The following is a 12,476-nucleotide window of genomic DNA, read 5'->3' as shown; positions in this document are numbered from 1 at the left end:
TGATTGGGCCCTGCCGATTTAAACTCATTCAAAGTGATTAGGTATTCCTTGACCATTTGTCTATCAATCTCAAGCTCCAATCCTGCCCCTTCTACTTCATGTTTCCCGGGAGGGTCACAGATCCTTTTTTGGGAGGAGACTGAGCCAAAGTAGGAAGAAAGCTTTTTTGTTGCTTTAGCATCCCTCGCTAACCTCAGCTCATTTATTTATTTATTTATTTATTTATTTATTAAACTTATATACCGCCCGACTAGCAATAGCTCTGTGGGCGGTGAACATAGGAAATACAATAAATGACACAATATGAACAATAAAACATAAAAACAGTCTAAGATCAATACAACAAAATTTTAGGATTAAATTAACTTAAATTAAAATTCTTCAGAGAATAGGAAGGTTTTAACTTGGCGCCGAAAAGAAAACAGTGTCGGCGCCAAGCGCACTTCCTCGGGGAGTCTGTTCCATAGTTCATTCTCAGCTTTAGCCTTCCTGACACCATCCTGGCAATTCCATGGTACTTGCCTGTACTGTTTGTTCGTGGCCTGGCCTTCTTTCTACTTCCTGTATGTGTCCTTTTTTGTTTTCAGGTCCTCTCTGAGCTTTTTGTGAAGCCACATTCTTCTGTTGTTTCCCCCTTTTTTTCCTTGTTGGAATTGCTTGCCATTGCACTTTTAGAATTTCCTTTTTTAGAAACTCCCACCCATCTTGGACTCCTTTTCTCATTAGGGTCGCTTGCCGTGGAATCATACTTACAATTGTGCTGAGTTTATTAAAAGCAGCTTTCCTGAAGTCCAGGGTGCGTGTATGACTACTCTCAGCTTTTGCTTCTGTTAAAATCAAGAATTCAAGTATGGTGTGGTCACTTTCCCCCACAGTTCCCATAACTGCCACTTCATCCACCAAGTCATCTCTATTGGTAAGAATCAAGTCAAGGATAGCTGATCCTCTGGTTGCTTCCTCCACTTTCTGTAGGAGAAAGTTATCTCCAACACAAGTCAGAAATTTCTTGAAGGGGCCGTGTTTGGCAGAATTTGTCTCCCAACAGATATCAGGATAATTGAAATCCCACATTACTACTACATCATGTCTCCTCGAAACATTGGCAGTTTGCTTTTCAAAAGTTACATTCTCGTCTTCTCCTTGATTGGATGGTTGGTAGTAGACTCCAAGCACCACATTCCTTGTATTACTTACCCCATTAATTTTAATCCAGATACTCTTGGTGGAACTACCAAGCTCATCTTCCTGTATTTCTGTGCAGGGATATGTATTTTTAACATATAGAGCGACTCCATCTCCCTTTTTATTCCTTCTGTTGTTTTTGAACAAGTTATATCCTTCAATTGCTGTATTCCAGTCATGGGAGTCATCCCACCAAATTTCAGTTATTCCTATCAAGTCATAATTGTTCTCCTGTATTAAGAGTTCAAGTTCGTCCTGCTTGTTTCCCATGATCTGCGCATTCGTATACAGGCATCGAAGAACATGTGATTTGTGGCTTGGCTTCCTTATTAAATTTTTCTGAGAACTGTCACTGGTCCCTATTACATCCAATCTCTCTGTTCCCGTTACTGTGCACAAACCTTCAGCAGTCGTTACCATCAAGTTTACGTCTCCCTCCTCTTTAGGATTCAGTTTAAAGCCCTCTTGATGAACTTCTCCATGCTGTGGCCAGACACATTCTTCCCAGTCCTTGTGAGATGCAACCCATCACTTGCCAGCAATCCATCTTCCAGGAAGCATAGCCCATGGTCCCAGAATCCAAATCTCTCACGTTGGCACCGTCTTCGTAGCCATTCATTCACACAGAGTATTTTTCTTTCCCCTTCTATTCCTCTTCTAAGTACTGGAAGGATGGATGAAAAAACTATCTGGGCCCCAAAGTCCTTGAGTTTCCTTCCCAGAGCTTCAAAGTCACTTGTATTTTAATGTGGTTTTATTCTGCTGTACACCGCCCTGAGAGCTTGTCGCTAAAGGGCGGTCTAAAAGTACAATAAATGAATAAAAAATAAATGTGATTTCTTCATAGCTCCATTTGGCAGTGTCATTTGTTTCTACATGGATGTGGAGAAAGCGATACCTGTTGGTGGGCTTGATGAGTGATGGCAACTCTTCCGTCACATCTCCAATCCGTCCTCCTGGTAGACAGCATACCTGGCGAGTCCACGGATCTTCTTGGCATACTTGGGTTCCCACTACTAGTACTCTTTTCTTCTTCTTGTTGTGGGGTGAGGTTTCATTGCCCCTGCTTGAGTAAGCTTCAGCCTCTTGCTTATTTTCACATGGAGTGTCCTGTAATTCTTCCACCACAGGCTGTCCTCCAGTCTCATCCTTGAGTGGTTGAAAGCGGTTCCATAGCTCCACTGGTGAAGGGTTTCTTCTAGCTCTTCTCCTGTCACCCTTTCCCATGGAGTTTCCTCCGTTGTTCCTCTCCAAAGCAGCCTCCTCTTCTGCTACCACATGCTGTTGCTCTTCCACCTCCACTTCTCTTTGCTGCTGTTGTTCCAGCATTCTGTCTAATTTTTTAATTTTTTAACATTTTTAATATTTTTGTATTTTGTATTTAATGTGCTAACAGACAGTTATATTGTAATTTGATGACCAGATCGTTTTAAATTGTATTTGCTGTGTTTTTATTTGATGTACACCACCCAGAGAGCTTGCTATGGGCGGTATAGAAATGGAATTAAATAAATAAATAAATAAATAAATAACTCTTCATCTTCTCTTATAGTCCTCAGTGTGGCCACCCGCCGTTCCTGGCCTCTCACTTTTTCTTCCAACAGTGCCACGAGCTTGCACTTGTTGCACGTGTACGCCATGTTGTTCTCATGCAAGAAAACAAAGATTGTACACACCTTGCAGGTCACAACCACTGGAGTGTCCTTCCCATTCATTCTGTCTTCTATTTTTTGTTTCCTTCTAACTACTTGTTTTGGAGTGGCCTGTGCTTTGTCCTGTCCTACTTCAGGGTAAACTTGAGAGTCCCACTAGTATGTGGTGCACTGTACAAGGAGAATCCTTGTCATTTCCTGCTGATTGGAGTCAGTCAGAGTAAAAGCAGGTGAGTCAGCCACTGAGAAGACTGCTCAGTTGGTAACATACTCCCATTTCATGCTTATTGGCTCCTAGGGACGTCTGTTGTTGTGGCAGAAGGCATTAATAAGGACCTCATTCTCAACCCAGGAGCAAAATAAAAACATTAGGAGGTGCGTGGCTATGACTATCATGAAGGGACCCTGCACTCCTGAATTTACCATTACATTACTGAATATTACACCAGAGAAATCCTGCAATATTATCCCTTGCTTCCCCATCAAGTCAGAGTAAGTGTAAAAAAGTCAAATCAAAATGTCAAGAATAAGTGAAACTACATACTGCCTGCTTTAGAGCAAAATCTAGTGACACTTTGCTCTGGCCTTTGGATCAGTATGTGTGTTTGGGGGGGGGAGAGAAGATGACTCTCACATGCCTTGTAGGATTTTCACCTGTATTTGGATGGGTTTAATACCTAGTATTGGTATCAAGGTGGAGCATTCCCCTCGCTCAATATGCAGAACTCCTTGCACTTTTTGGTGTGCTTTTCTAAATTAAGACTACTGTTTTCCTATACATATATACTCAGAAGTAAGTCCCACTGAATTCAATTGTGCTAACTCTGAGGTAAGTGTGTATAGGATTACAGCCTTAAGACTATATATTATAATGTTGAGGCAAGCATCCTCTGGAAATAACCTTCAGCTCCAATTCTGAGGGGGGCAAGGTGAACACCCCCAAAAAAATCTGGGGGAGGAGAGCAATTTGTAGTTGGTAAATTTTTAAAGGGTTCATGGGGGCTTACCATTGGTGGCAGACTGCTACCAGAGCAATAGACTCCTTTTTATTCTTAATTTTAAAACAAAAACAGTTAATTTTCATTCAGGACAAATATATTGTTGCTTATTCACTCAAAACAATATATTTTTGGTTCCTATGGAAGTTCATGGTTAGTCGTAGCCATTTCAATTATGCATACACTTAGGGAGAGTGTCATTGCCAGTGTCCATGGCATTATAGATGGTGGTCGGTTAGGAAGATTGAAAATGGGATTGTCCCAAATAAGTTTCTCCTGTTCTGTCCTCCTTTGGGGAAAACATGCAAAAATAATACTAAAAGTACTAGCCAGGAGAGATGGGCTTCCTTTCAGTGCCCAATTAATATGTTCAATTCACTCACCACGCACCGGCAATTAGAGCATGGGAGTTTGTTCATCACTAAATTCTTCTTGCTCTCCAGGACGTTTATGGCGCTGTCTTCTGCAACAGAATGTCTAGCCCTATATGGAAACACTAGTGAATGGTAGCACTCTAATGTGGTGGAGTTCCCGATGGCATTAGCTTATAGTTCCTCTCTCTGGCACTCAAGGACTGGATTGTCATCATTTTAAAATAAATAAATTCAGAGTTTTTTTTAAAAAAATTATAGCTATGATCAATATTCCAAGTTCCACAGTCAAGGTCAAAGCAAGTGGCTATGGAGATAAAGTCATACTGGTGCTAAAAGGAGTGGACTTGAGGACAGATAAGAAAATATGTAAAGATAATTTGCATAAAAGGAAATGAGCTTGGTGTCCCATGGGAGAGACGGATCAATGTTGGGAAGTTGACTGACAAAGGACATATACCGCGGGGATGGGGGTGAAGATTGCTGAATGGTTATAATTCTCTTCAACAGGTTAGATACATTAGGAATGTCCCAGGCTTTGACACTGAGGAGTTCTTTGAGAGATGCACACAGTACCTGTACCAAAATCGTATCTGTGACACTTTTGGTGAGTCATTCGGCTATGCTAAGATTTCTAGCAAGCAAGCTGTTCTTTCGGGGGTGCTGGGCTTGGGATGAATCATACTGTGTGGGTTTCCCTTAATATTTTTATACAGAAACCTGCCTCCAAAACTGAACTAGATGGCAAAGGCACCAACCAACAATCCCATATAATATTGGCAGAAAACATCTGGAAGATCCTAAAATTCTTTAAATACGTGCTAGGGATTGAACCAGAAACTATATACATACAAAGCACATGTTCTACCCTTTTAAGTACCCAGGCCAGAAAAAAAAACTTTACGACATTTTGGGGCTGCATTTTAGGGTTGAAAAGATCTGTCAGTTTTTATTTTCTCAGTTTCTTATTTTTCTAATGTTAAATTAAGTTCTCCATATTTCTGCAGCAATCTGCAATTAAAAAAAACTCATGAAAATTCTCTAGCATTTTAGTGTGAATTGTTCTCAATAAACCCATTTAATAGGCAGTTTTGACTAATGTACACATTTTGCAAGCAATTTCTAATGCATTTTGTATGTTATTTTCACTTATATGTTCATTTTTATGTACATTTTCTCCTTACTTACGCAGTTTTGTAAACGTTGGTTGGCGAAGTGCATTGCAAAATTAAAATAACTGAATTTCAAAGGATGGCTGAGTTTCGGTACTAATATTGTTTTGGAAAGTGTAAATCTGATAGATTCAGCTTGAAACGTGAACTGAATTGAAATTCTCGCCAATCCCTACTGCATTCCACCACTTTTCCCCCCTAGGACATAGAAATAGTGCCCCCTACACATTCTGCTTGCCAGACAGAGCCTGGGAAAGGCCTTCTTTATCCTAATGTTTACAAATTCTCTACACTACTAAACCGTACTATCCACACATGGTAAAATTCAGACCAGCCTGTGCTACAATAAAAATGCACCGAATTGCCTACATTAAACGTAGAAACATCAAGCAAATTTAATCTTATATGATGATTTACTCATGTAGAAGATTTCTTAGGAACCATATCAAGTACCCAATGCCTGAGAGAGGGCAACACATACATCCAGGGCTCATACATCCAGCCATAACTACATCAGCACTCTCTTGCTCTCTGGAATACCATATAATGGGGACAAGCAGGGGAATGCTGTTGCCCTCATGCCCTGTTTCTTTAAAGATCTTCATAGGTATTTGGCTGGCCACAGCTATAGGCAGAATGCTGGACATCTGAGACATGTTATGGTTTTACAAGGACTGTTATTATATAATAGGAAGATCACCTCCACATCAATTTCCCCTAAATTCATTATCCAAATTATCAGTTCCTGTTAAATTTACTTTCACTCCACTCATTTCCTTTATGCCAGTAAGGCTGCTATCCTACCACTGGGCCAGCAACAGGAGGGCTTGACGGAGTGGCAAAAAATGTGCTGAGAGGCTGATTGGGCATGAGTAAAACACTATAACTGTGCCTACTGTGTGGCGGTGAGGGCAGCAAAGAAGGTGCACTTCTTTGCCTCCATCGCATCCTCAAATACCCATCAAGTGGAGCTTTTTTGTATTGTCGGGTCTGTTGATATCAGCTCCTGGAAATGTAGATTTACACCCTTCGGAGGCCCACTGTGAATTGTTTGCAAGGTATTTTGAGGCAAAGTTGCTCTCTTCCATAGCAATCTTGATGCCCCATCTACATTTACCAGTCCCCAGTGAGGTGTCCAGTGCAACGTCTGCCACAACGTCTTGGGATCAGTTTCAGCAGACTGATGATGTGGACAAGGCGCTTGCGACAATGCGGTGAGCAACATGTCATCTCTCTCTTCTCCCTTCTTGGCTTATTAAAGCTTGCCAAGGGGGCATGACTGAGTGGATCCAGGGTGTTAGAGGGAGTGATCCCAGCCACCCTGAAAGAGGCAGTGATCCGGCCACTCCTGAAAAAGCCCACCCTGGACCCATTGCTTTGTGACAACTACCGGCCAGTCGCAAAAAAAACCCTTTCTAGGGAAGGTGACTGAGAGGGTTGTGGCACAGGAATTGCAAGTACTCTTGGATGAAACAGATTATCTTGACCCATTCCAGTCTGGGTGCGGACCTTGTTATGGGACTGAATTGATCTTGGTCACCCTGGTGGATGACCTTTATCAGAAATAGGACAGGCGGAGTGCAACCCTATTATTCTTATTTGATCTCCCAGTGGCTTTTGATACCATTGGCCATAGTATCCTTCTGAGCCGACTTGGTGAGATGGGTATTGGTGGCACTGTTTTGTAGTGGTTCCGATCCTATCTCCAGGATTGTTTTCAGAGAATAGCATTGGGTGATTGTCTTTTGGCTCCCTGGCAGTTGTGCTGTGGGGTGCCGTAGGGTACCATCTTGTCCCCCATGTTGTTTAACTTCTATATGAAGCCCTTGGGAGTGGTCATCAGGAGATTTGGGGGGAGGTATCAGCAGTATGCTGACAATACTCAGCTCTATTTCTCTGTAACATCTGAATTGGGAGAGACAGTACAAGCCCTGGACTGGTGCCTGGACTTGGTGATAGACTGGATGACGGTCAATAAACTGAGTCTGAATCCTAGCAAAATGGAGGCGTTGTGGGTTAGTGGTTCCTGAGTTTGGATAATTGGTTAATTGTCTGCTTTGGATGGGGTCGTACTCCCTTTGAAAAAGCAGGTCCATAGTCTGGTGGTGCTCCTGGATCCATCTTTGTTGCTAGAGGCCCAGGTGACTTCTGTGGCTAGGAGTGCCTTTCACCAGGTTCAGATGGTAAGACAGCTGTGGCCGTTCCTGGACCAGAATAGTTTGACCACTGTTGTCCATGCACTGGGAACCCTCCAGGCTGGATTACTGTAATATGCTCTATGTGGGGCTGCTCTTGAGGTTGGTCTGGAAGCTGCAGCTGCTCACTGAGGCAAGGGTATCGCTAATTTGTCACCCTGCTGCTGAAAGAATTGCACTGGCTGCCCATTAGCTACTGGGCCAAGTTCAAGCTTCTTGTTTTGGTGTACAAAGCCCTATGCAGCTTGGGACCAGGATACCCGAAATATAATCTTACCCCTGATATGCCCAGTTGATCACTGCACTCCGCAGGTGAGGGCCTCCTGCAGATGCCATCAAGAGGTCTGTTCCACCCAACATAGGAAGCAACCTTCAGTGTTGTGGCACAAACACTTTGGAATTTATTTATTTATTACATTTATACCCCACCTTTCTTTTCATGATTGAAACCCAAGGCGGCTTCCGTGTGGTTCCCAGGCGGTCTCCCATCCAGGCACTGACCAGACCTGACCCTGCTTAGCTTCAGCAGAGTGCTGGCTCATGTGCTTTCAGCAACTGGAAGTGGCTAGCATGTAAAACCGGGGGAATAGGAGGAAGGAAACCCAAAAGGCTAGAAAAATAAGTATTTATTTGTAATCATACATGTAAAATCTATCTATAAACTTACAATATCTTTATCCAGTTATCAATAACTTACTATCTTTCACTTACAATAAAGGCAGGTAAGTGAAAAGATTGTTTATAGATGGATTTTACATGTATGATTTTATTTTACATGCTCATGGAAGTAAATTTGTCCCTGCCTTTTTATCTATAGCCCCTGATGAAGGCCTAAATATACAAAGGCTGAAACGCGTTGGGCTTGGATTACAAATAAATACTTATTTTTCTAGCATTTTGGTTTTCCTCCAATTCCCCTTATGTGTTTCAGACCATAGCCTGGAATTCCCTCCCCTTAAATATTATACAGGCACTATCTCTGTTATGTTTTCAGCATCTGTTGAAGACCTTTTTCTTTCAATAAGCCGTTTAAGTTATCCCAGTCTGCACCTGTGCTGGAATTGCTTTTAAGATGTTTTTAAAGTTGTTTTTTAAAGATGTTTTGAGGATGTTGTGTTTTAATATGTTTTTAGAAGTTTTGTTTAATGTGTTTTAAAGTCTTTTGGTTTTTAGGATGTTTTAACGTGCTTTTAGTTTTTTTGTTTGCTGCTCTGTGCTCCTTCTGGGAGGAAGGGTGGGATATTAAATAAATAAATAAATAAAATTGTTGTCAACATGTGAGGGCAATAGGATCTGCGCAGGTCCTTGTGGATCCTCTGCTAAATCAGCCTTGGCCCCAAAAGGCACAATTTTGGGGGTTTACACTAGCTACTGCCGGCAGGGACATTGCTGGCAATAGCTTCTTCCTGCCCAACATTTCAGCAGGTGCACAGAGGTGCCCCTCACCAACAGTGGAGCTTCCCTGATGGCAGATGCCAGTGGAGGGTCACTTTCCCCCCCAGCACTTCCCCCCACCAGCCTAGCAGATTAGAGGGTTTGGATTGCTCTGCTCCTACCATCTTTCTCTCTTCCCCAGGATCATTACACACACACATCCACAGGCAAACACATTCTGTTCAGTGCACTCCCCCAACACACACACAACAATTGGAGTAAAACAGCAACTCTCTGCTTAATATGTATTTTAAAATTAAATATAAGATGAGAGTATCTGCATCTTTAGCAATCTGTTTTCCCTTAGTTAATTACTGCAGTTAATTGTATTGCATCATTCCCTCCTCATAAATTAAGTTAAGGTTGCAATCCTTCCCCCCCAGCATTAATAAACAGGGGGAGTGTTTAATTTCTCTGAAATGAATCTACACCAGCCTTCACTAACCTTCCAGATGTTTTGGACTAGAAACTCCATCAGCCCCAGACAGCACATCAGTTATGATTATAGGAGTTGAGTTGTAGTTCAAAACAACTGGAGCAGCCTTTCCCAACCAGTGTGCCTCCAGATGTTGTTGGCCCACAACTCCCATCAGCCTCAGCCAGCATTGCCAATGGTCAGGAAAGATGGGAGTTGTGGCCAACAACATCTGGAGCCACACTGGTTGGGAAAGGCTGAACTGCAGAGTACCTGGACAGTGAAGGCTGATCTGCATGTCATTTAAAGAGACAGAAGAAAGGCAGAATGCAGAACCAGAAATCTGCTAAATCAAAGAAAAGTTCTGTTCTGCATTAAGGGTCACAAAGTGACCCTCACAGTCCCACCATTAAAAAGGCATCCTCCTGAAGCACACTCACACATATCAAGAAACTGTTAATTCACTCATTTATTCCACATTTTTACAGAATAACATAAAAAAAACCAAGGGAGTATAGGAGTGGATTAACACTGGAACCAACAGCACAGGGAGGGTTTGTGAGGTTTTCCTTTTTTAAAAAAAATGCAGAGCCAGCCTTTTCTCCCCAAATCAGACCTAGGTCTCCTAAATATAACGCTGGACAACTAGTCCAAAATATTCCAGAAGGTTAGTTGTGCTAGTTGGTTGCAAAAACTAGTCTTGTTGCATCTTAAATATTGGCTGAGTTGTGCTTTAGTTTATTAGATTTGCTCTGACCAATTAGTCAATGATCAATGTTTGTGATATTTAGACAGTTAGATATTCAGTTTAATAGTTGCCTAATAAAAATATATCTCAAGGTGACATATAAATCATAGCGGTTCAGACGAATGGTGCCAAACTCTCCACCCTCTCCAACCACCATCACCTCAAAATATCTTAGCACAGGTAAGGCCAACTGGCCATCTGTGAGGCTGGAACTGGCCCCCACAAACCTTTCACAGCCCTGCCCCATCCTGCACTTTCGTATATTACATGCTGTTACTGCACAAATGCACTAGCAGACACAAGTGTATTGTGGATATCAGAAGGGGCTTCAGTCCTGTTCTAAACTTTGTTCATCACATCTTTCAATGAAAATGCTCTCACCTTCCCTCCATAGAGATTTTGAGAAATGCCTCTGTATTGCCTCCAGATGACAAACTTGAGAAGTGCTTAAGAAAATACGTGATGAGGAACGTCCTGAGGAAGGTACTGAAATGCTTGCAGATTATTTATTTGATGTGTTCCAAAATCAAAACACTATTGTAATTCTCTGTGTATTTGTGAATATATGAAGCCTCCCAAGTCACTATTACTGACCTTAAAGAGGTCACTCTTGCACAATTTTTTGAAATTATTACTACCACGAATACCAGGATGGTTGTGTTATCAGGCTGGTTTATGAATTGTCACTGTACCAATTTTACATATATTTAAGCTTTGACCTAATTGTTACAATTTGTAACAATTGTACTTCATTTCCCTTTAATCTTTTTGCTTAACATTTCTCCCTCTCCCACACAGACATAATTATGTGCCAAGTTAGGATGACATAATGCAACTGATGAAGTGGATTATAATAAATTTGTTTGGGGCATATCCAACCAGTAATTGCTGGTGTGCTGCTGCTCTGGCTTCCCAATGCTGTGCATTGCTGTTGGTTAACTGAGAGGTGTTGGAAATAGAGCAAGAGCAATTCCTGTTTTGTTCTTTTGTCTATGTTCCAGAAGGGAGATAGAGTTAGGGTCCTCCAGATGGATAGGCTTGTTTACCTTTGATGCTCTGACTGACTTCCTTCCGGCTACTAGAATGTTACATCTTTAGGGAAGCTTACCTGCCCCTCCTCCTTCTGCCCTTTCCACTTCTTTCTTCTCCGACTGTCCGGGAGAGAGGAGACACCTTTTGTCTCTGCTCTCTCCTACCCATGAGGGTAACTCCCACACCTGGGCGTTGTACCTCCAACTTAGCTAGTTAGTTAGAACTTGGTATGCCTTTCTATCTACTATGTAAATAAAGTAGCTTTTCTTATTTCTCAGTGATCCTGATGCAGGGTAAAAGCCTGCTTTCTTAGGTAAACACACACCCATGCTGGCACACTCGCATTTCAACATCTGCTGTTACTCTCTGCTGCTGTTGTGCTGCTTTAAACAAATTTAGCGACACAAACACACACAGCAACAAGGGTTATGGACCCAGCAAACTAAGTTGAATGCAAGTTGTGGCTGAAGCTAAAAGTGCTTGTGTGTAATTTACAAGGGAGACTTTAAGTTAGAAAGAAAAGCAGAACAAAAAGATAGGAAAGGATGGCTGAAATATCAGTTGGAGAGACACGTTCCAAGGTTTGAAAAGGATAATTATGAATTATGGAATTTAAGATTCACTGCCCTCCTTGACGGAGAAGACTTGAAAGGAATTCTGACTAATCCTGAACCCTTGGTTGAGGATGAGAATGCAACGGCTTCATGGAGACGTAAGCATGCAAAAGTAAAGTCTCTGCTTATTTCTGCGCTAACAGATGAGGCACTAAATGTTTGCGTAGGATGTAACAGTGTAAAGGAAATGTGGGACAGACTAGAAGGAATTTATAACAAGAAAAAAAGCTACATCATGTATCTTTACAAGGAATTATTTTCTCTAAAGGAGACTGCTGAAAGAGGCAGCCTGAACACACATGTCCAAAAGTTTTCAGAACTCTTGGCTAAGCTTGAAATATGTGGGAGGGTTCTAGATGATGAAATGAAGAAGGCACTGCTTTTGAGTTCCCTCAAGGATGATCATAGATTAATTTGCTGTGTATTAGAGAATTCTGAACAAAACCTGAGTCAGTTTATATCATATTTAAAAGACCAAGATTTTAAAGAGAGACAGGAACACTGTCTGTCTCAAGAAGCAAACCTTGCTGGATGCAGAGATGAAAGGGACAAAAGGATGTGTCATCACCCAAATCTACAAAAGGGCATAGACAAACACAGCAACAGGGGCTTCATATGCAAAACTCAAAAGCAGACAGGAGTGAGGCCTGACTTTAAACAAAG

At 41.8% G+C, this 12,476-nt stretch overlaps 1 protein-coding gene across 3 annotated transcripts in view; it reads left to right on the top strand.

Annotated features, from left to right (window-relative positions):
• ADCY10 (adenylate cyclase 10) overlaps nt 1-12,476 on the top strand; it is a 230,898-nt gene that overhangs the window by 44,795 nt on the left and 173,627 nt on the right. For 2 of the 3 annotated variants that reach the window (XM_061584558.1, XM_061584533.1), the window contains exon 1: nt 10,598-10,650. In XM_061584558.1, the coding sequence (XP_061440542.1) occupies nt 10,630-10,650 (21 nt within the window). In that variant the 5' untranslated portion in view covers nt 10,598-10,629. Of the gene's footprint in view, nt 1-4,713; nt 4,811-10,561; nt 10,651-12,476 lie in introns of those variants that run through there. The other variant, XM_061584568.1, reaches the window with a different exon arrangement.

Source organism: Rhineura floridana, chromosome 1, assembly GCF_030035675.1.
Source record: "Rhineura floridana isolate rRhiFlo1 chromosome 1, rRhiFlo1.hap2, whole genome shotgun sequence".
In the NCBI taxonomy this organism is placed as follows: domain Eukaryota; kingdom Metazoa; phylum Chordata; class Lepidosauria; order Squamata; family Rhineuridae; genus Rhineura; species Rhineura floridana.
Note: the sequence above shows the minus strand (reverse complement) of the source record. Positions and strands in the feature narration are given on the sequence as shown.